This window comes from Benincasa hispida, chromosome 11 (assembly GCF_027475165.1).
Source record: "Benincasa hispida cultivar pf3 chromosome 11, pf3_genome.v1.1, whole genome shotgun sequence".
NCBI lineage: Eukaryota > Viridiplantae > Streptophyta > Magnoliopsida > Cucurbitales > Cucurbitaceae > Benincasa > Benincasa hispida.
In genome coordinates this window covers 88,054,655-88,077,340 of record NC_143488.1, presented here as the reverse complement: position 1 = coordinate 88,077,340, position 22,686 = coordinate 88,054,655, and the positions used below count along the sequence as shown (strand labels likewise).

The window sequence follows — 22,686 nt, the reverse complement described above, 5'->3', positions numbered from 1 at the left end:
TTTTGAAGATTTGAGCGAATAACTTTTAATCAAAGGATTTTATTTTTGGTACTATATTCAAATTCAGACTGATTTAGTTGAATACTTTTTTTACCTTGTTTGAACGTTCAAATCTTGAAATCAAGGTACTTTATCTAAATAATTGAACTTTTTGTTTTAATATTTTGATATTATTTTTAAATACTAGGTCTTTTAAAAAAAAAATTGATAGTGAAAAAATTTTCAAATAAGTTTTTCATTTTTTTCATTTTCACAAAAAACTATTTTATTCCATCGAAAAAGTTATCTATTGTTTTAGTTCATGCTTAATCCATCATTAATTTTTTTTTAGAATGTCTTCTTAGAAAGAACTGTTCTAAAAATAAACCAGTATTTAGATGTAATATTCTTTTTTTATTTTTTTCAACCGGATTATATTTTTTTTATTGAATTTTTACTTTAATATGTCTATTATTTTTACATTTTATGGATGTTCAAATCTTGAAAACAAGTTTATGTATCTAAACAATTTGAGAATATATACTTATTTATTAATAACCTACTTGAAAATGCATGTAAATATAACAGAAAAAACTATGTAGAGCTCTTCCCTTGAATTTAATTTTATGAATGTTCGATATTTTTTGCAAATGAAATAAGATTTTGTATCTAAACTATTCCTTTTTATTTTATCATTTTAATTTTAAGAACATATAATATAACTGTTATTTGATTACGTATTTGAAAGTATAAGTAAGTTTTTTTAAAAAGCAATAAATAACTTATTTTATAATATTTTACGAATCTTTATTTTATTTTATTTTTTTGATAGAAACACAAACAAGTTTATATATCTAACCAAAGTAAAAAAAAAAAAAAAAAAAAAAAAAAAAAATTAAGGACAAAAATATAACTTGATAATCTTTTAGGAACCTTTATTATTATTATTTTTTCAATAGAAACACAGACATTTTTATGTATCTGATCATTTAAAAAGAAAATTAAGGAAAAAAAAATGTGTGTGTTCATTTTTATTTTATTCTTTTAATTTTAAAAACATATAATATAATGGTTATCTGATTATTTATTTGCAAATGTGAGTATATATTTTTAGAAAAACAATAGGTAACTTATTTGATAATTTTTTACGATTTTTTTTTCAATAGAAACAGAAACAGGTTTACGTATCTAAATAATTTTTTTCAAAAAAGAAACTAAGGAAAAAGATGTAAGTGTGTTGATATTGAATCTAAATTAAGATTTTTATTTTTAATATTGAATACAAATAGGTGCTTCATTTTTTAAAAATGTTTATTATTTTTTTTTAATTTTATAAAGCTTCAAAACTTGAAAACAAATTAGTGTATTTCAAACAATTATATATATATATATTAAAGAGATTTATTGATAACTTTATTTGTCCCAAAATTATGTGTTAGAACATTTTTGTTTTTTCTTCCAAAAAAAATAATAATAATAATACATATAACTTATTTCATAAATTTTATGAACCTTCAATTTTTATTTTTTAAAGATTTTAAGAAGACAGAAAACATAAGTGATGCTCTAGCCATATTGTTTTCTCTTCTTCTTCTTTTTTTTCTTTTTCCCAATTGATTGAATTTAACTGGAGTTTTATTTTTTAAACTTTCAAAATATATAATTACTTATTGATCACACATAATATCTTTTCATGGAATTAATAATAAATTTGCATAGAAAATAACAATAAATGGTTTCTTAAGATTACAAAATTGTTCCATTTTAAATAGTTATAACCCTTACCCCTAAATATTAAAGAAAGTACATATTTAGCTAATATGAATTTATATAATTTAAAATTTTAATATCTATTTACGCTACTTTTTTATTTTAAAATTCTCTAATTCAACGTTGTATCATTTTTATCTTTCCCCCCAAAAACCAATCAATTCAAAGAAAAAAAAAACATGTGAACCCCCTTGTAAAATTTAGTTTATAACTAGTCTTTTGATTACATATTTTAATTTTATCCATTATTTTTTCCCATTTCTATCCTTTTATTATTTTCAAAATTAAAATTTAAGGTCACATATATTTATAGTTTCAACATAATGAAAAATGTATTTATTCACTATGAAAATTATTTTATATTAAAAAAAAATCATCTTTGTCAGATTATTTTATTTTTATGGTAAGTTAACTTAAAACAAAATACATATAGTTTTAGTGACTATTTTTATTATTACTAAATTTAAGTCAAATACTTATTATCAACCTAAATGGCCCACACATATATATACGTACATATTCATTCAATATTCAAATTCTACCATAAAATTTTAATTTAAAAAAAATTAACCACAAGCATTGCTCACGTCTTTTAACTAATATATATAAAAGAGAGCGTTTTGTTTCTATATTAAAGTTAAGAAGCTGGTGAAAAGGAGTTTTTTAATTCCATTCACCTTATAAAATTTATGTTTGCTTTTTCCCTTAACTTTGGTCATATTCTTTGAAGAAATAATTAATTAATATACAAATTTAAAACAAAAAACCAAAATTTTAAGCGTCGTATGATATTCATTTTATTTTTTATTTTTGTTTTTTAAAAATTTAGCCTATGACACTATTTTCATCTTAAAATTTCTTAATTTTGACCAATAGTTTAAAAAACCAAGCAAAATTTTGAAAACTAAAAAATGTAACTTCTAAAAAGTTATTTTTGTTTATGAAATTTCGCTAAAAATTCAACCATTATACTTAAAAAATATGCAAATACAATTGAGAGTAAATATACTTAATTTTCAATAACCAAAAACAAAAAATGAAATGGTTACCAAACGGGGTCTTATAAATTAGTTTTCAAATTTTGCTTGATTTTAAAAAAAAAAAGTAAAAACGGTAGAAAGTGGATTATAAAATATTGAAACTTATAGGTGGAATAATATTTCTAAGTTTAATTTTAAAAAAACAAAATTGTATTATTTTAGATAGAACATGATTGATTATGTTAATCAAAGCATAGTTTAGTAGATAAGATATCAATTAGCATTAAAAAAGAATCCATAGCTTGATCTCTCATGGGATAATATAAAAAAGAATATATTAATATTAATATTATTTGTATTTATGTGCCACCCTTGTTTTATCGGTTCAAGCATTCAAATGTTGGTTTGGTGAACAGAACCTTTTTATTTATTTATTTATTTTTAACCCTTTACTTTTTCTTTTTTTTTTTTTTAACCTGTTTTTCAAAGTACATCACCCTTCGGCCTTACACCCTAACAAAAGTCAAATTTATTTAATATCAATCTTCTTCAACTTAGTTATGTCTCATTGGTCAATTGTGAAACATTCATGTTTTGGCTTAATCTATTTAATATATAAATATACTAAAAATTAGAGATGTTCACGGGGTGGGTCGAGGTCGGGATGTCATTTTCCATCTCATCCCCACTTTCCATTTCATTTTCTATCCCCATGAAATTCCTTAAGAAAATTGAGGCGAGGATTTCCACGGAATTTTTTTTCAGTTATTTTTTTAAAAATAAAAAGTCAATTGATTTAAATCACTGATGTGAGCAAATTGTAATTAAATAATTAATTTTATCACTAAATTGTTTATTATGGTTAGTATGACAATTTGAATCTAAAGATGAATTAATCAAATTTTGATCTAAAAAAACTAATTAAATTTTTTTAATAGAAAAAAATAAATATAAATCAAATTATTCACATATATAATCTAAATTTAAATATTCAATTTAAATATCTTCATTATCTTTCTCAATAAATAATCAAATTTAAAATTTAAGTGTAATACTTAAATAATAATAATAATAACATAACATTAGATAACTATATTAAATAAATATGTAGAAGCTAAATAAATATGTAGAAGCTAATCCAGGCGAGGACAGGAAACAAGGCAAGGGTGGGGACGAGGAATGCATTCACCGTCTCCGTCCCCGTTTAGCTCACAATAGATTTTTTCTCTCACTTCCTCCCCGTTTAGTTAACGGAAATTTTTTTCCCCATTCTCTTCCCCATTCCCCGCCTAATCAGGGACCCCGTACCCATAGAAAAATGGGATATCTCTACTAAAAACCACGCATTCTAAAAAAAACTTTTTTTTGGATAATTATGTCCACACTTTAATTTATATATTTAAAAAAATGTCATTAACATTAAATATTATTGAATATTTTATTAAAAGTGTTAACTTTGTATTAAATTTTTTCGATAATAGACCTTTTCAAATATATATATAAAAAAAACATTTTTAAAAATATTTATAGTATGTTAGAAAAGCATATATCTTGCTTGTTCCTTTTCATTATTTTTTAATTAATTAAATTAATTTTCAAAAGGTTCTTATTTTATTCCTCTCATAACCACGTTAGAAGAAGCAAAAATAAAAGTTTTACCTAAGTTTTTGTTTTTTTTACAATATTTAATACTTTATTTTATTATTTTCTTCCCTTTCTTTTCTATTGCAGTTAATTTATTTATATTTGATAATAATAATTTTCTTTTACAGAATTTTGAGTAAATATTTTTGCGATTTTATTTTTCATATACCAATTTTATTTAATTCTACTGCGACTTTCTCGTTTTATTTCAAATATTAATAATGATAACAACAAATATTTATATTTTATTTTGGGAAATTCTTATAAATGATGTGACTCTCACAGAAAATTTCTTATATTTTTATATTTAAAAAGACTTCTTTTGTTTTTTTTTAATTAAACTATATTAATTATTATTAAATATATATTCTTTTTTGGAAAATTACATTATATGACAAATAGATTTTAGGAAACCAAAACCATAACTTCAACTTTTTTTAATTACATGTGTGACAATCACATAACAAAATATGTTTCTAATTCTTATAAAAAATATGTTATTCAATTGTTTTTTAAAAAATATTTTTTGAAATATAAAAAAAAAAACTATATAATACACCCACAATATAGAATTATTAAAATCTTATTTGGTTAAGAAAATAAAATTGGCAAATAAAAATTTATTGTTCATTATTTATTAATTTTTCATATAATTGTGATATACAAAAAAAAAAGTACATAATGTTTCAAAATAAACCTTGATTTTTTCATCCAAGTAATCTAAAATTAAATTATTTTAAAATAAAAAAATATACGTGTAAATGTACGTGATAATACACTTTTTACTCGATAAAATGACTTAGTTGAAAATTTAATTATATTAAAAGATAACATTGAGAAATTTTAAAAGATTAAAAATAAATTTGAAAAGTTTTTGTTGGACATATATTAAGCTAGTGTATACTATTTGGATTGTTTTCAAATAAATGAAAATGAGTTAACTTATTTATAAATATAACAAAATTTCAATAAATTCCAATAAACCTCTATTATTGTCATGATAGAAGCCTTTCGCAGTCTATTAGTGATAGACAGTAACATTGTGTTATACTTAAAAATATGTTTACCAATTTTACCATTTAAAATAATTATCTCTTAAAATAATTATATTTTATAGTATAGCACTTTATAAATATCCTATTGTGATAAATTAATTTTAGGTTTTTCTTTCTACTATTTACATCCATAGAAAAAAAATAGCATATTAATTTTATTTTTTTGAGTTATAGTATATTATATTAATTCAATTTTATATTTCTCATCAACATGAGCCTAGCTTGATTAATATAGTGTTTATATTATCAATTTCAAATTAGAAGTTTCCATTCTTTCATCCTATATATTGGGTTTTTTTTTAAAAAAAAAATTCAAAACACTTTTTTTTTAAGAACTTTATAAGAATTGTTCAACACTTGCCAATAAAAAAGAAACAAATAACCACGTCATCGGTTTTGATCATGACGTTTTATGGACATTTAAGTATTTTCTCTGTCTCAAAAAGAAAAGGCAAGCTTTTCTAATTCTCATTTATTGTCAATTATACACATGCATCATAGATTGTTTTCCAAAATGATGTAGTTTTTTCTTTCTTTCTTTTTCACTTTAATTCAATTTGTAAATTTTGGGATATAGATAATTTAAAATATATTTTTTAAGTATAAAGAAATGTTTTCTATCCGGTAAATTGACTTAATGTTATGTACACATAAAATTCAGTCAAATTATAAATTTAGTAGTGAATTATTGGAAAAATTAGTAGTGTTTTATTATCAACCTCAAAGTCAGAGGTTCGATTCTCATATATTTTTGTCAAAATAATAAAATAAAGGTAATTCTGATAATATTTTATGAGATTTAACAAAATTGTAGTAACTAAATTAAAATCAAATTCATATGTTAGAGCTTCTAATCTTCAAATATCCCATATTTAATTAAAAAATATAAAAATAAAAATCTTAATTTAAGTTAATTATTGATGTAACATGATCTACAAAATTATTATTAAATCGATGCTAACAAATAAGACATTTAACATATAATCACTATTTTATCCAAAAAAAAAAAACACTCATTATTCCTTTTTGTCTTTTGATGTAAGATTTTTTTTTTTTTACTATAGGAGGAACCAAAGTTCCACCAACCCTTTTGGCCCTTTTGGAGGCTCAAAAGTTAAGTTTTCATTTATTTACTTTTAGACTCGAGTATTTATATAAATATAAATATAAAACTTTTCGCTCAAAATGATGAATCGATTAAACGTAAATATAATTCAATTGATATAAAATTTATTCTATAGATTAGTTAAATTAGATTCATCTTTTACCGTTTTCTTTTTAGTTTTAAAAGTACAAAGGATATTTTTAAATAAATACTTAAATTAAAGTTTCAAATCATTATAGACTAAAAAAATATAGTTAAAACATATGCTGATCATTTTCCTTTTCCTTCTAAAAAATAATTAAAACGGATGATTTTTTTGAATTTTTTATTATTCCAAGTACTATTTCATACATTATTGGACTACGCTAATCATTTTTTTTCTTTTAAAAAATGTGATTTTCAAATAAAATAAAATAAAAATGGTATAAATATGTTATTTTGATTAAGTAATGCATTCTAATTCGATGGAAGATCGGTGAAAATTCTTCTAATAAATTGATTCTTCTATTTATAAAATCGTGGCTTAAAAACCAAAATGATTCTATATTTAACTAGCATAAACATCATAATATCAATTTTAAAGTAAGAGGTTCGATTCTCTAATTTTGTTATATTGTTATAATAAAAATAAAAATTGAGAGTTAACATTTGCATAAACCTAAATCTATTGATTTTTTATGTAGTTTTTTAAAAAATGTTATTTTTTTTAAGAAATTGTTTAAGAATTCATATGTATTTATAGGAAATATGAAAATTAAGAGTACAAAATTGTGAGAAAACAAACACAAATTTAAAAAACTTAAAATTAAAAATTGTCGAGAATGGCTAACATAGTAAAAGAAAAGACACAAATTAATTGTTGATAATTAATTCTAAGAATTAATTTCAATTAATTCTAAGAATTAAATTCAATTGATTCTAAAATCGTTTTTAAAATTAATTTTAAAATGATTTTTCGTTTTTAGAAACCGATCTTACCTTTCCTTTAAATAGCTGTTAGTTTTAAAAACAAAGAGATTAGATAGAGCAATTTTTGTCTTTCATATTCATATGTTTTTTTCTCTAAATCTATTGTTTTTTAATCATAATTTTCATTGATTCTAATTAATTTTTCGATGAGAGCACACTTGAAATTGGAATGTATGATAATTTTGGGAGCAACCGGCACAATGATTAGCACCAAGATCACGTTGTCATTATTGGCAAGACAGTGATTCTTCCACGATATAACAACTTTTTGATATTTATATCTAACAAAAATTAAATAGTTATCCAATAAGACGTAAATTATTAATTTTATGAAAATACATGAACTAAGTTTATTTTTTAATCTTAATTTTAGTACTAAAAAAACTCGTGTGTCCGATTTGCATCTTCAATCTAAAAAAAAATGTAAAATAAATGTCATATTAAAAATACTATAAAAATAAATAGATGCCATCGTTGAGTGTCTTAAAAGCCATGTGTCAATATTCATGTTGCCTATGTGTCTTATAGTTATCACACTTGTGTCCACGTAAACCCACATCCTACTTGCCACTTTGCCTTAATGATATTTGACGAATTTTAAAATCACACACATTGGTGAGAAATCCACTTCAAATTTATACTAAATTTTAATAATTTTAGTTAGTTTATTTTATTATCTATTTATTATTATATTATATTTTCTCCATATTCATTGTGCTCCTCAATTTCACAACAGCATGGGCTCCTGTTTCTTCCATTGTTGAAGGTAGGTCGGTTTTTTTTTCCTCTTTATTATAATTAATAAATTAAATGTTATTTTTGTATATTTAGTATATATTAAAATTTCAATATTTTGTGATAGTGTTGTCATGACAAACATTACAAAATTATAATTTGCAGCCCTTGACATTGATTGTAATAATTATTTGTCATGGGTGCTCGATGTTGAAATTCACCTTGATACTATGAACTTTGAATAAACAATTAAAGAAGGAAATACGACAATAAAATAAAACCTGTGATTTTCCTTCATCATCATCTCCACGAGGGATTAAAAATTGATTACCTTATAATAAAAGATCCCTGTATCTTGTGGAAAAATTTAAAAGAAATATATGATCATAAAAAAACAGTTATTCTTCATAAAGTTCATTATGAGTGGTTGCATATAAGGTTACAAGATTTATAAATCAGTAAGTGATTACAATTCCGCAATATTTAAAATCAGTTCAAAAGTATTGTTATTCGAAAAGAAAATTATTGATGCTCATATGTTAGGGAAGATATTTTCTGCATTTCATGTCTCGAATATACTCCTATAACAACAACATCGAGAGAAAGATTTTAGACAATATTATAAACTAATTTCACATCTTCTCGTGGTCGAACAAAATAATGAGTTATTAATGAACCCCGAATCTTGACCAACTGGAACAACACAATTCCTTGAAGTGAATGTTGTAAATGTTAATAACCGCGGTCGAGGTCATGACCATGACAGTGAAATAAATAATTATTATTTTCGTGGTGATCGTTCTAATCATTCAAATTTCAAAGGAACCACACAAGGAAAAACTTCACAACATAAGAGTTCAAAGAGTGTTGAAAATAAATGTTTTTGGTGCGGAATGACTGCGCATTGATCACTTATCTGTCGTATGTCAAAACACTTACTTGACTTCTATTAACTATTCCTGAAGGAAAAAGAGAAAAATGTAGAAGCAAATTTTGTATACTAAGATAATTACATATTTGACGAATTATAGTCCTTTTAAAAGTATAGAGATTAAATAATAATAAACTAAAGTGTTACATTTGTAGGGACAAAAATGATTTTGAACCAGTAGATTATCAAATATAAATTCTTAAAATAGCAAAGAAATTAAAATAGAATCATATAGAAAATTGAATGTGAAATTTAGTAGAAGCAAAAGGCAAAATATAACGAAGGGAGGAGTAGACAAAGAGCAAAAGAGTATGAATCGAGAGGAAAAAGAGAGAGAATTATATATATATATATATAAGAAATAAACCCCACTAAATAAAAAAAAGAAAAAAAAAAAAGAAAGACAGAGAAAGAAAAATCCGCTGTTTGGAACAGCCCACTGGAATGCTCCGAATGGCCCCTGGTTTTCTCTTCTTCAAACCCATCTCTCCTCTCTCTCTGCTAAAACCTCCTTCCTTTTATACCCCTTCTTTCTCCCTTCCTCCCTTTTCTTCTCCATACGGAGATGCCCATTTTTACATCTCCCCACATTCTGTACTAATCTGTACCTTCTTCCCCTGTTTCTTGGCCTTTTCGCTTTTGGGTTCTATCCAGATCCCCATTTTCCCCGACCCCTTTTCCCAAATTCCCCAACTGGCCACTTAATTTCATTTCCCCCTCCAATTCCAACCAATTTCTGGAGGTTTAATGGGGATTGAGAGGTCTCTGGCCGATCGCAAAGGGAAACAGTTTTGTGAATTGCCTAAAGAAACGACTACGAATAACAGGTCCAGAAGGAACCGGCGCCGGTTGAGGAAGTCCTCCTCGCCGTTGCCGGTTCAGAAACTCTATGAAACTTGTAAGGAAGTTTTCGCTTCTAGTGGGACTGGAATCATTCCCTCTTCTGAGGATATTGAACGTCTACGAGCTGTTCTGGGTATGTCTTTGTTTATGTTTTCGTTTTTACTTATGAAATCCCTAATTCGATGAACCCTCATTGTGGGTTAAGCTCAATTCTCAATTCTGATTCATAATGTAGCTTCGTATTGTGATTATAGGCTTGTTTCCATTTTTTTAATTGATGGGTCTTTTTAATCCGTACTAATTGTACGTACCTCGTTTGAGCAAAGCTTTTGTGTTGGGCTATATGAATTTTTCATGGGGTTTCATTCTCCTTAATCTGATTTGTACTTTCCAATGACCTGTTGGATTGTGGGTGTAAACGATTATATATATATTTTTAGCTCTGTCTTTTGGGCTGTATGTGGCAACTTGCACTGCCTTTTGCACGTGCTGAGGTTTTTTTTTTTTTCTTTTTTTTTTATGTGGTTGTGTGGTTCTGTTCTAGATATTGGTGCTTTGAGTTATTTTAGTTTGGATAATGATTAGCTTCAACAATGGATTTGGTTTTTCTATTCAATGATTACATATGAGATCATTTGGAAAGTGCAAATTAGTTCAAGTTCCACAGAGGATTTTCGTTATAGAATAAGCTGCCCTATCTCAATTTTTTATGTCCCAATTGAAATTAGGAGCTTTTGGGAAGTTTTCTCGGAGTAAACCAATCAAAACCCAATTGGTTTCTTTTTTAACCTTAAAGTCTATCAAACTGGCTGACTTGTACTTTGTAAACAAAGATAGATACAACGCAACCCTTGAAGCTCTTTGTGTTATTGTCATTTCTTACTTTGTCTGGCTTTTGGTTTTTGTGTTACTCATGAATCTTCTTGTATATATAGATAAAATGGAGCCATTAGATGTTGGGTTGTCGGCGGAGATGCCGTATTTTCGGACGACTGCCGATCAACGAACTCCTCCTATAACATATTTGCACCTCTATGAGAACAGCAAATTCTCTGTATGCATTTTCACTTGCTTTATTAGAAAGAAGTCTAGTTGGGGAAGTCAACTTTTAACTCATATTGTTTTTGACCATTTGAATTATATTTGTGGTACAGATGGGAATATTTTGCTTGCCTCCTTCAGGTGTCATTCCACTTCACAACCATCCTGGAATGACAGTCTTCAGCAAGCTTCTCTTTGGGACCATGCACATCAAAGCATATGACTGGGTGGAGGTCGCTGCTGAGAATGGTGCATCTGCACTTGTTGACACGTCTAGTGGCACAGCTCCTTCAAGAAGTGAGTCTCCATACAATATTGTTCTATGCTTACTCTGCAATTGGTTGAATTAACAGTCATCTCTTAACCGGTTATGAATAGAGAATGTGCAATAGCTTTGTACTGATTGATGTTGATGGTTATTTGTCTGTGTTGTCTGTTTCATAACCAAAACTGATGAGGTCTTTCTGATAGAGAGATTATTAAATGGCTTTGCTTTCATAGGGTAATCCAAGTGGTATAGTCATTATAGTGGCCTTGATCTTAAGTACTTAAAACTTCATGGATCATATAATATAACAATGTAGAGATCACCTAATTTTCAGTTATATTATTCAGAGAAATGGATTTTAAGCAAGTAGGATTATAATCTATATGCATTTGTGTTGTTCAACATCTCCAGGTGTTCGGTTAGCCAAAGTTAAGGTAGACGCAGACTTCACGGCACCGTGTGACTCGTCCATTCTTTACCCTGCAGATGGAGGAAACATGCATTGCTTCACGGCTGTGACTGCGTGTGCAGTGTTAGATGTGCTCGGCCCACCTTACTCTGATCCCGATGGTCGGCATTGCTCGTACTACCTCAACTTTCCCTTCACTGAATTTTCAGGTACCCTGTGACTTCATAGTATGTTATATTACCATAAACTAGATGAAGCAGATGTTTGACATGGTGGTTTTGTTGGACAGTGGATGGGGTTTCAGTCCCAGAAGCGGAAAGGGAAAGCTACGCATGGCTTGAAGAAAGAGAAAAGCCTGAAGACTTAGCTGCAGTTGGGGCAATGTACGAAGGGCCAAAGATAGTAGAGAATCGATGAACTCTGGAAACAAATCTTCTTCATTCCATACAATGCTGTCATAGACTGCTTCCATTTCTGTGCAGCATAGAATCTTTGTTTACTTTCTACTTCAAGGAAAAGAAAAAAAGAGAGAGAAAAAGAAAAACAAAAGAAGCTTCTTTCATTGATCTTTCTTCTTTGTGGAACATGAATTAGGTGCTTTTTTCCCCCCCTCTTGTTACTGTTTTTAATCATCTTTTGTATGTACATAGTCAAGTTAGAAAGGGACAAGTAAAAAGGACTTTGAATTTGTTATGTTCTCCCAGTTTATTGATGGTATACTTATAACAGATTCACCTTTAAAAAAATACACAAGGACGAAAAGGCTTCTTTTCAGATTGTCCTTGTACTTGAAATTCATCCTTTTTTTTTTTTTTTTTTCTTTTTTGGGAAGAAAATGGTAATTTTGTAATTTACATGAGATTATGGAAAGCTACGAGATTTTACTCTGGTCAGTACTAGTAGTCTAGTCTCCATGGATTGATTTAATAGTATTGATTTTTTTCCTATTTTTTTGGGGGGTAAGTATAGTAATGGTGTAATGTGAGGTTGAATCTGTCCCTATCATCAGATTTGTAGAAAATGTGTTACAGTGTTCATATCCTTTTTTTTCCTGACATCTTAATAGATTTGTGCTCCAGAATATTTTTTAAAATATTTATGTAAGGTTAAGGTAATATTGCAATTTCCCCCCCAATTTAGGGGTCAATTTAATCTTTTTTTTTTTTTTTAAATGCAATTTTTGGCTTTTTCATATTCCTAGAAGGGTTTTTTCCCTTCCTTTTTCTTTCTTTTTGAAGCAAAAGTTCAAATCATATGATTTGATATTAAAGAGGGTGGGAAAGTATTTAAGAATGAGTATTAAGAAAATAGTATATAAGAACTGAATACACTAGTAAAGTGGATTATATTTTAGATATAACCAAGAACCTTAAGATATTATGGAGACATTAGTAGGTGGTCGAAGTAAATTTTTGAAAAATGTTGTCTTAAAGATAATTATTCATTCTGCACAAGATGTAGGCATACTAAAACGGTTATCTCAATATGATACAACGACCAATCCAGTAGAGCAACAAATTTGAACTACTCAGATCTGGCAGAACTGTTGGATACTTGCTATTAACTCAGCTCAAGAAAGAAAGGAAGAAAGAAAATAGAAAACTTTTCAAGTTGGAATAAGATATTACAAATGAAGAAACAAGTAGTTATTTATATGTGAACAACTTAGTAATTCTCCAAAATACCAAATAAAATCAAATAACTATAAAATTAAAATATTTGTCAAATTTAACTCATTTGAGTTGTTACTTGACCAAAATCGAACAATAACTCATCCAAATTGAAGAAACTACAAATTTAACTTTTATAATGTTAAATTTGTACGTGAAACATTATCTAATTTGATGGTTTTAATCCAATTTGAAGCTTTTAACTATGAATTTAATATACATAATTAAATTTAGTTATTTTTAATATTTTAATATTCAAGAATGTTTTATTTTCTTTCACTACCATATAAATATCCAACAAATACGTGTTGTTGTCTTTGGCAAGAACATGAGATGTATTTCTAATTTTTCCTCTCTTTTTTTGCAAAGAACATGACCTGTATTTTTTCTTCTTTTTCACAGAGATGTGTGTGACATGCAAGTACCTTGAATGCTTCTCTACCGTGCTTATAATAAGGAAGCTTGTTGTATCTAATTTCTCTGATTTAAATGAAATTTATTTATTTATTATTATTTTTTTTAAATGTTTGACTCGTGTATTTTGATGAGGGTAAATCACATGGCTATTTGTCCATTAATTTTATTGTTTTTTTTTTTTCAATTAGATGAAACTGAAAGTAACCCAATTCTACTTCATCCTTAAAAAAAATTGTAGTTTTTTTTTTTTTTAAAAAAAAAAATTCAACATTATGATTGTGGGAGCGGGAATTCAATTGGTTTCTACTTTTTCATTTTTAATAATTCAAGAGATCACTTTTCTTCTTCGTCATCTACAAAATATTTTATTCAAGAAATATAAAAGTTATCAATGGATTAAACTATAAGATATGTAGAATTATAGTGGGTGGTGAAATATAAATTAAAAATTGATAAATAAAAAAACTTTAACTTAGATCAAAATAAATTAAATATCCTCACATGCAATCACAACATAATCCCATTAACTAAAATGAGATCAAGATTTCCAAATGAGAAGGGTTAGACACAGAAGGCATAGAGGGAGGTCCCAGCTGTGTAATTTTTGTTAACAAATCCGATATGTTCTTTGTAGCCATTGCCAACATAAATGCACCCTTTGCTCACTGATATGCCTCCATAAACTGTACCTCCTGTGTCATGTGACCATAGAATTTTCCCCGTCTTCGCATCCATCGCATAGATTGGTCCTTGCCGATATGTAGATCCTGCAAACACCACCCCGTTAGCTACCGTGACGGGTCCTGGAGCGGTCGCATCGTTAAGGTTTGCAGTCGACCAAATTATGTCGCCAGTTTTAGCTTCCATTGCCACCCATCCTCCTGCAATTGTGCTTGTGTTTGTTGGTTTGAGTGTGAAGTTCTTGTGTTGGCTGTTGGCTATGTTTGTGTACACCTTTTTCTCGTCTGTCGCTGCACCCCACATCCCACCCCCGCCTAGACCACCCGGTCCAGCCTCCTGAAAATTAAGAAAATGAAGATATATGACATCTCTACTCAACGCCTCAAACATTCTAATAATAATGTAGGTATGTATGTAGATAAAATACGAAATGAATTTAATTCAAGTAACATGATCTAAGAAAGGAAGGAACAAAACTTTCCTTAACCCAGATGAGATCGCCATTGTCACGATCAAGAGCCCACGCAAATCCACTTTTCTGAACCGCAACGACGATATCACGCTTGGTGTTACGCACGAAGACGCTTAACATCATGGGCGACTCCCCGAAATCAGCGTCAGAGCTAGGGCCAGGTGGACATCTAGGGTCCAAATGCCAGTTACAAGCACCAAACCAAACATCATATCCACCCAATTGCTTATACCATTTAATATCACCAGAATCAATATCAAGAGCAAGGATTGAGTTGGAGTGGTTCTCAGGTTCAATACATTTGTCGGGCAGTGTCGGTTTGGTTTGGTTGTTCTGTCTTTCCTGGCACTCGCGGATATGGAGTGGGGCAGAGTAGAGGTTTCCAGTGGCAATGTAGAGGAGATTGCGGATGGGGTCGATGGCGGGGCTGCTGCCCCAAATGGCCGCTCCGGAGTATTGTCCGGTGTCACCGTGGTTGTCAGGTAGCATGAAGGTTTGCCACAGAATGGTACCAGTTCTGGCGTCAAGTTTAGAAAAGCTGCCCCGGAATGTGCAGCACTGCTCCACGGGAAGCCCTTCTTCCAGTGATGATGTTCCAACGAAAAAACTTCTGTACTATAACATAAATATTATATAGTTTACACTTTACATTTATTGGAACCTTGATAAAATATTATAATGTCAATTAAGAAAGTATGGCCTTTTTACACATCAGAGTATTACTAACTCTCCAGAAATAAAATAGAATTCATTATACACAACTTATTTATTTTTATTATTATTTTCAGTTCATTGAGGGTTAGGAGTAGAGATTTTATTATCCTCCTTTGGGACACTAATTAGTGATTTATTCATTGAGGATTTTTTTTAAAAAAAAAAATTGTAATTTAAATTTATTTATTTATTATTTATTAATACCCATTAAGGTAGCTAGGTTGAATTCTTAACCATCTAGGTGATAATTTTTAGTGGATAAAAAGATTTTACACAGTTTGAGTTTTTATAATTTACTAGGAGTTGAATTCTGGGTAGAAATAGCACCATTAAGTTTTTACCTTATAAAATTCGCATGTGTTTTTTAAAATTTGTAAAAGTAGTTTTTCTCGGTTCATTTTGAGCGACCATGAGGTTTTAGGTAAATATTCAAAAGTCTTTTGGGTACATGTCAGTCTGATCACATACGAAGATTTGCTAATTCTCCCAAATCTTATATCAAATCTTATCTTATTTTCAATTTTTTTCAAAGTCGGTTATGTTTACTAAATATTATATCAAATTGTTACGTAATTTTTCAAAATTTTAGCATAATTTATATTTTTACAATTATATGAATTTCCAAGTTTTCCAATTGTCAAAATAGATTTTTCAAATTGATTCAACATTTTTAAATTTTGGGAAATATCAAACTTTTCAAAAAAATTGGTTAAGATGTTGGATATATACAAAATCTCGGTGTTAATCTTGTCCTAGATTCCATCGAGAAAGCTCAAATATATGAATTTCGGTGTTAACTATGTCTGAGATTTCACCGAGAAAGATTAAATATATAGAATCTCAATGTTATTTTGTCCGAGATTAGCACTGAGACACATATAATCTCAGTGTATAATCTAGCGAGATGTATTGAGAAGACCTTAAACAATTGGAAAAAGTTGGTTTTTTTTAACTAAAATCTCGTGGTCGATCTTGTTTGAGATAAACCGAGAAAAATCATTTTTACCAGTTTTCAAAAAACGTGCCAGTTTTATAAGGCGAAAACCTAACCATGCTATTTTTGACAATTTTTGAGTTTTTAATTAATGTTTAAGATTATTAATTATTTATTTGTCGGCTATATCCCTTTCCCTAATTCAATCCTTATTTTTTAGGCTAATTCAGTCATTATTTGATGTTAATCGATTATTTTACTGATATTATTATTATTGTTTTTTTTTTTAAAAAAAATATTATTATTGTTATTAATTGAATGAAATGTGTGTTGCTTCGAAGGAACTAATTAGGAGTATTATATTCGTCCATATAACTAATTGGATTTCTATTTTATAATTAATGAGATTTTTTTAGAAGTAATTAATAAGAAAATTTACAAATGTGTGAGGACAAGAATTTTAAGTTCGAAGCGTAACTTATTTGTTTCTTAGTTTTGTCCATATTATTATACATATAACTTAAAAACTCATTACTTTTTAAAACCAAAATAATAATATCCATAAAGTTTAAAAACTTATCAATCACTAATTTTCTGTTGCCCCATGAAACTTTTATGCCTGGTAGTTGAATAGTTAAATGGGAAATTGTAACAACTAGCTATAAAAAAATAGCATGGTTAAACGACAAATTACTTATTATTTTGTAATTAAGTATTATTTAATTTTTAGCATCAATATATATTTTAATCTTCGGTGCTTATCATTTAGATTTACTAAATTTTTATTAATACATTCATTTATATAACTATATATTAAATAATAATTATGATTACGTTAATTTGTTCTCATACATTTAATTTTAATTGATTAAATAAAGAGATATTTTTAAATATAGAAAAATAAACCAAAATATTTATAAAATATAGCAAAATTTTAGAACTATCAATAATAAATAATGATAGATATTGATAGACTTCTACCAGTGTCTATAAATGATATTATAGACATTGATAGAAGTGTATCAGTATCTATTATTGTCTATCATTGATAGTTCTAAAATTTCTTTATAACTTTTAAATATTTTCAACAGTTTTACCATTTGAAATAATTTCTATTAAATAAATAGAATTCTTAAGAACAAAAGCCTATAAAATAAACACGAACAATAAATCCTCAAATATTAATTAACATAGTTGTGTACATTGGTTGAGTTGATTGAATTGAAGATATTTTTTTTGGACCACTCCGAAAATTCGGATTGGTTAGGTTAGCAACCCAAATGACCCAAATAAAATCTTCGACCCAACCCAACCCTTAGAATTTGGATTGAGTTGTCGAATTATAACTTATTTTTTCTTTTTAATTAAAAATATGTAATTTTATGGACAATACATGACTAGTAATTAAAATCTTATAAAATTGAAATTCTAAATACCAAATATTTATGATATTTATTGCAGACTTTAAACAAAGACAAATATCACAACAATTTTAAAAGAGAACAATATTAAAAACTCACAAATTAATCAATACAAAATAATCAAAATTTAAACAAAGAGAAATTATATATATTTATATATTGGATTGGGTCGAGACAATCCAATTTTTTTTTAATCCAATTCTAAAAAATAATAATAATAATAATTCAACTCAATCCAAGAACAAAATTAAACCAACTCAATTCTTACATTTTGGGTTGGACATATTCGGATGGTTGAATTATTTGAACATCCCGATTAACAACATATCTCAACATGTATTATTTGACCTTTTATATATACTTTTAGTTTTGATCTTTTAACGTTTAATCACGAAAAATAGGGTTCCTAATAATGCTTTGTCCGGTTGTGCTAGAATAGCTAAATATTATTAAATACAATAATTTCCTCATTAAGTAACATCAAAGTCAGGATGGCCGAGTGGTCTAAGGCGCCAGACTCAAGTTCTGGTCTTCGTGAGAGGGCGTGGGTTCAAATCCCACTTCTGATATATTTTATTTATTTTAGAAAAAAAAAATATAATATTAGATAAAGCTTTAACGCTTATTATGTGGTCAGGATGAGGATTAAAATAAAAAATACATGAAAAATATTAGTGTTTATACTAAAATTACTTATAAAAAAAATGCTGCTTTTAATGTTGATAAAATTAAATGAGTCATGAATTTGTATTTTCTTAAGTTTTGAATTTAAATCCCATGAATAAAAATTTTGAAATAACCACCAAAAATTGCATCTTTAACTAAACATTATATATATTCTCATAAAAGATACTAGTAATTCAGAAATATTGTATTATAAATCTTTAATATCTGTAATTAAATTGTTCTTCTTTTTTTAAAAAAATACTTAGAATGTTAATAAAATAAATTCATTGTTCATGATTTTTTTTTATGAATTCTAAATTTAATTTTCATGAATAAAACTTTTGAGAAAACCACAACATGTTTTGGTTATAAAATAATAATTATTGAGCATATATAATAAAAAAATATTTATTAATAATCTAGACACATTGTATAAGTAAAAAAGATATGTTTTATAATTTTCTCAAAGAAAAAACATCGTATAACAAAAATTTCATATGAGATAAATACTTAAAATATGGGCTGTCAAAAAAAAAAAAAAAACTTAGATATGTAAATAAAAAAAAAATTTATTTAGATTCTTTTGCAAACCAGTATTTAATAATTATACTCATCAATCAAACGATATTACCAATATAAATACCTTGTATAAGAAAAATTCCCATGAAATTCAATTTTTAGCCCTATATTTAGAGATTGCAAAATCTCCTAATTTGAGGACATATGTGACCTAAGAAGGGTGTGATTTTATAATAAATACTAAAAATCACTTTGGACAAAACTACAAGGTATTTTAAAAACCATTATGCCTTTTTAAAATGAGAATGTATAGACTAATTAATTTCTAAACTAAAATTATAATATTGACAAAGACTTCTCAAATACTAATGTATTATATATTATATACATATCAAAAAGTTAAGCTAATATTTTAATTCAAGTGGGCAAAAATAAGTCAATCCTAACTTTGACCTTAATTCACGTGGATTCTTATTTCTTTATGAACTAATTTATTTCCATAATCCATGTAGTGTACATTTAAAAAAATAACCCATATTTCTAGGTTGAGATATCATTTCAATTTTGATATTTGAAGTATCGTTTTCTTAATGTATATGTACTTTTAAGTGGTCACATTTAATTTGGTTATACTTTTAGCAAAATCTCAAATTAAATAATAATAGAAACGTTTATACAAAGAAGAGAAATAATTAATATGAATATGTTATCAAAAATTTATAGAGAAAATGTTCATTTAATTTATTTTTCTAAAGAAAAAAAAAATCAACACTAATCAAATAGTTAGACTAATTTTAAAATTTATTAAAAAATATAGAAACTAAAATGGATTGAGACCTCAAATTAGAGGACCAAATATTTTACTCATAGTAAAAACAAATACTTAAATAGTAAACAAATATTTTATAATTTTTAAATAAGTGTAATAAGTTTATTATTTATATTATATATAAGTGATATTTTATTGTTTATTGTTAAACCAACCAATGATAAAAAAAAAAATTAAGTAGATGGATTAAAGTAAATTTATTTATTTATTTATTTTTGATGATTTTTTTTAATTAATATCAATTTACTTCTAATTTATAGAAATATAAAAATAATTCGGATATAATTTTTAAAATAAAGATTGAGATGATAAATAACTAACCCTTCGTAGTATGTGCCAGACATGGTGATGAAACTTCTATTTTTATAATCCAGCCTCGTCGACCACACAAGCTTCCCTGTTGATCTTTTAACGGCGATGACGACGGCGGGTCCATAGATTCCAACAAGGAGCAAATCTCCAGCCACCGTGGGGGTGGATCTCGACACCGTGGAGTTAACATTTAGAATGAATCCGGTATTGTTGAACCCTGTCAGCTTTTGGAGATTCTTCTTCCAAATAAGAGCTCCATTGGAAGCTCTAACCGCATAGAGAAACCCATTCCAGCTCGGAAAATAGATCGCGCCATCGTAGATCGCGGGAGTTACAGAAATGTCGCCACCGGCATAAAACTCCCACTTCAAATGGAGATCGGAAACTGTTGATGGGCTGATTTTGGTTTCTCTGTTGGCGTATCTTCTGTTCTGCAAATCTCCGCCATGGTTCAGCCAGTTGCCTTGAACCTGACAATGTGAAAGGATGAATGAGACAGTTACGACATACTACGCTCATCATTTTAAAGCCCACTTCAACTGTATAATAGAAAATTTTAAAAATATTTAAGAAATAAAAAGAAAAAAATTCTCACATTAAAAAAAGTGGAGGTGATGTCAAACATAAAATTGATTTTGAATCTAAATAATTTCAAAGATAATAAAAGTGATTTTAAACGTTTTAAAATATCTCTCAAACATGAGGTGACGGAGAAGAGAGAGACTTACGTTAGGAAGTGCTGCGACAGTCGTAGCGATGAGAAGAAAAGAAAGGTAAAACGTGAGAGTAAAATGGCGAGTGTGAAAGAGTTGAGAATCCGCCATGGGAGAGAAATTGAGGAGCTTCTTCTCTGCAGCAAATAAAGAACTTTTGGCTGGAAGATGGTGTGTGTTGATTTAATGGATTATGGTCTTTAATTTAAATATTGTTTTTTTCACGTTTTGAAGGAGAAGTTGGAGATTTTGAAAGACTCAACCATTTTTTCTTTGCTTTAAATAATTAAGTTTGTCAGAAAATATGAAATAACAATTTTTTAATATATATTATGAGGAAGGGACAGAAGTTTTATTAGGATTGAATTAAATTATTGAATTTGGTTGCTTAATAAAATATTGAATTTGGTGCGGTCAACTCAAACATCAGTGCAATACAGCACTCTCTTGGACAAATTATATGCATAGTTTTGTTCTTTGATAATGTATAACTTAGGTTGTCCTTTAATGGTCATTTGAGCTACGTTTCATAACCTTCTTTAATTATAATTTCACGATTAATTTTTTGCTTTTAAAATTTATGTTTATTTCTTTCCAATCTTTCGGTTATGGTTTTTCATATCTTGAAATTAGTTGTAAAGACAAAAATAATTTCTTAAAAATTACTTATGATTTTCACTTATTAACTTAATTTTTTAAACCATTAGTAGAAAGTGTTTAGCAAGATATAGATACCTGTGGATGGAGGTTATATTTATAAGTTTAATTTTTGAAACTCAAAAACTAAAATTCAAATTTTTATAATATGGTCTTAGCTTTTGATGTTTGAAAATTAACTTTATAAACAAGATTTGTACTCATAATTTTCATGGTTTTGTTATCCACTTTCTATAAATATTTTAAAAAACCTTGAAAATCTTAGTAAGGAATAGGAGAATAAAAAAAAATAGAAAATTTAAAAAAAGAAAACTAAAAATTAGCTCATTATCAAACGGAGCCTTGGTTTTGATTTTTGAAAACTATGTTTTTTTCTTCAACGTTACTATAGTTTAATCTTTTCAAATAAACATTTGAAAAATTCTTGGTCAAAGTTTAAAATCATAAACAAATTTTAAAAACTACTGGTTTTAGTTTTCATGAAAGTAAATAACAAAACAAAGAAAAAAGAAAGAAAGACTAAGATCTTGTTAGATCACCATTTAGTTTTTTATTAAACATTCAAATAAGATGAAAATCTTAGTAAGGAAGTTTTAAGAAAGGATGCACAATTTTTAAAAACAAAAAGCTAAGGCCTCATTTGATGACAATTTCATTTTTTATTTTTAGTATTTGAAAATTAAGCATATTTCCTCTCATTTTCTTACAATGGTTTGCATTTTTCTTAAGTACAAGAGTTGAATTATTAACCAATTTTAAAGAACAAAAACAAGTTTTTAAAAACTACTTTTTTAATTTTCAAACTTTGCCTTGGTTTTTGAAAACTTGAGTATAAATTAGTTAACAAAACAAGAAATTTAGGGGTAGAAAAAGTGTTTGTAGGCATAACTTTAAAATATTAAGGTCCCGTTTGATAACCATTCCATTCTTTGTTTTTGGTTTTTAAAAATTA

The 22,686-nt window shown here is 27.1% G+C and overlaps 2 protein-coding genes and 1 non-coding gene across 3 annotated transcripts; 2 read left to right on the top strand and 1 right to left on the bottom strand.

Moving 5' to 3' along the window:
* Positions 1-9,545: 9,545 nt before the first annotated feature.
* LOC120089718 (2-aminoethanethiol dioxygenase, putative (DUF1637)) lies at positions 9,546-12,422 on the top strand. Its single transcript, XM_039047085.2, has 5 exons — positions 9,546-10,144; positions 10,947-11,065; positions 11,166-11,349; positions 11,732-11,938; positions 12,019-12,422. Exons 1-5 carry the CDS (start codon positions 9,916-9,918, stop codon positions 12,144-12,146), a joined length of 867 nt encoding a protein of 288 aa, XP_038903013.1. The 5' UTR covers positions 9,546-9,915; the 3' UTR covers positions 12,147-12,422.
* A 1,849-nt stretch (positions 12,423-14,271) lies between these two features.
* Positions 14,272-21,248, bottom strand: LOC150033008 (uncharacterized). Its single transcript, XM_090307411.1, has 4 exons — positions 21,093-21,248; positions 20,374-20,834; positions 14,970-15,579; positions 14,272-14,833 (listed from the first exon to the last, which is right to left on the bottom strand). Exons 1-4 carry the CDS (start codon positions 21,186-21,188, stop codon positions 14,378-14,380), a joined length of 1,623 nt encoding a protein of 540 aa, XP_090163537.1. The 5' UTR covers positions 21,189-21,248; the 3' UTR covers positions 14,272-14,377.
* TRNAL-CAA (transfer RNA leucine (anticodon CAA)) lies at positions 18,524-18,607 on the top strand. The gene has a single exon. It is a non-coding gene; the product is annotated as a tRNA-Leu (tRNA).
* Positions 21,249-22,686: the final 1,438 nt, after the last annotated feature.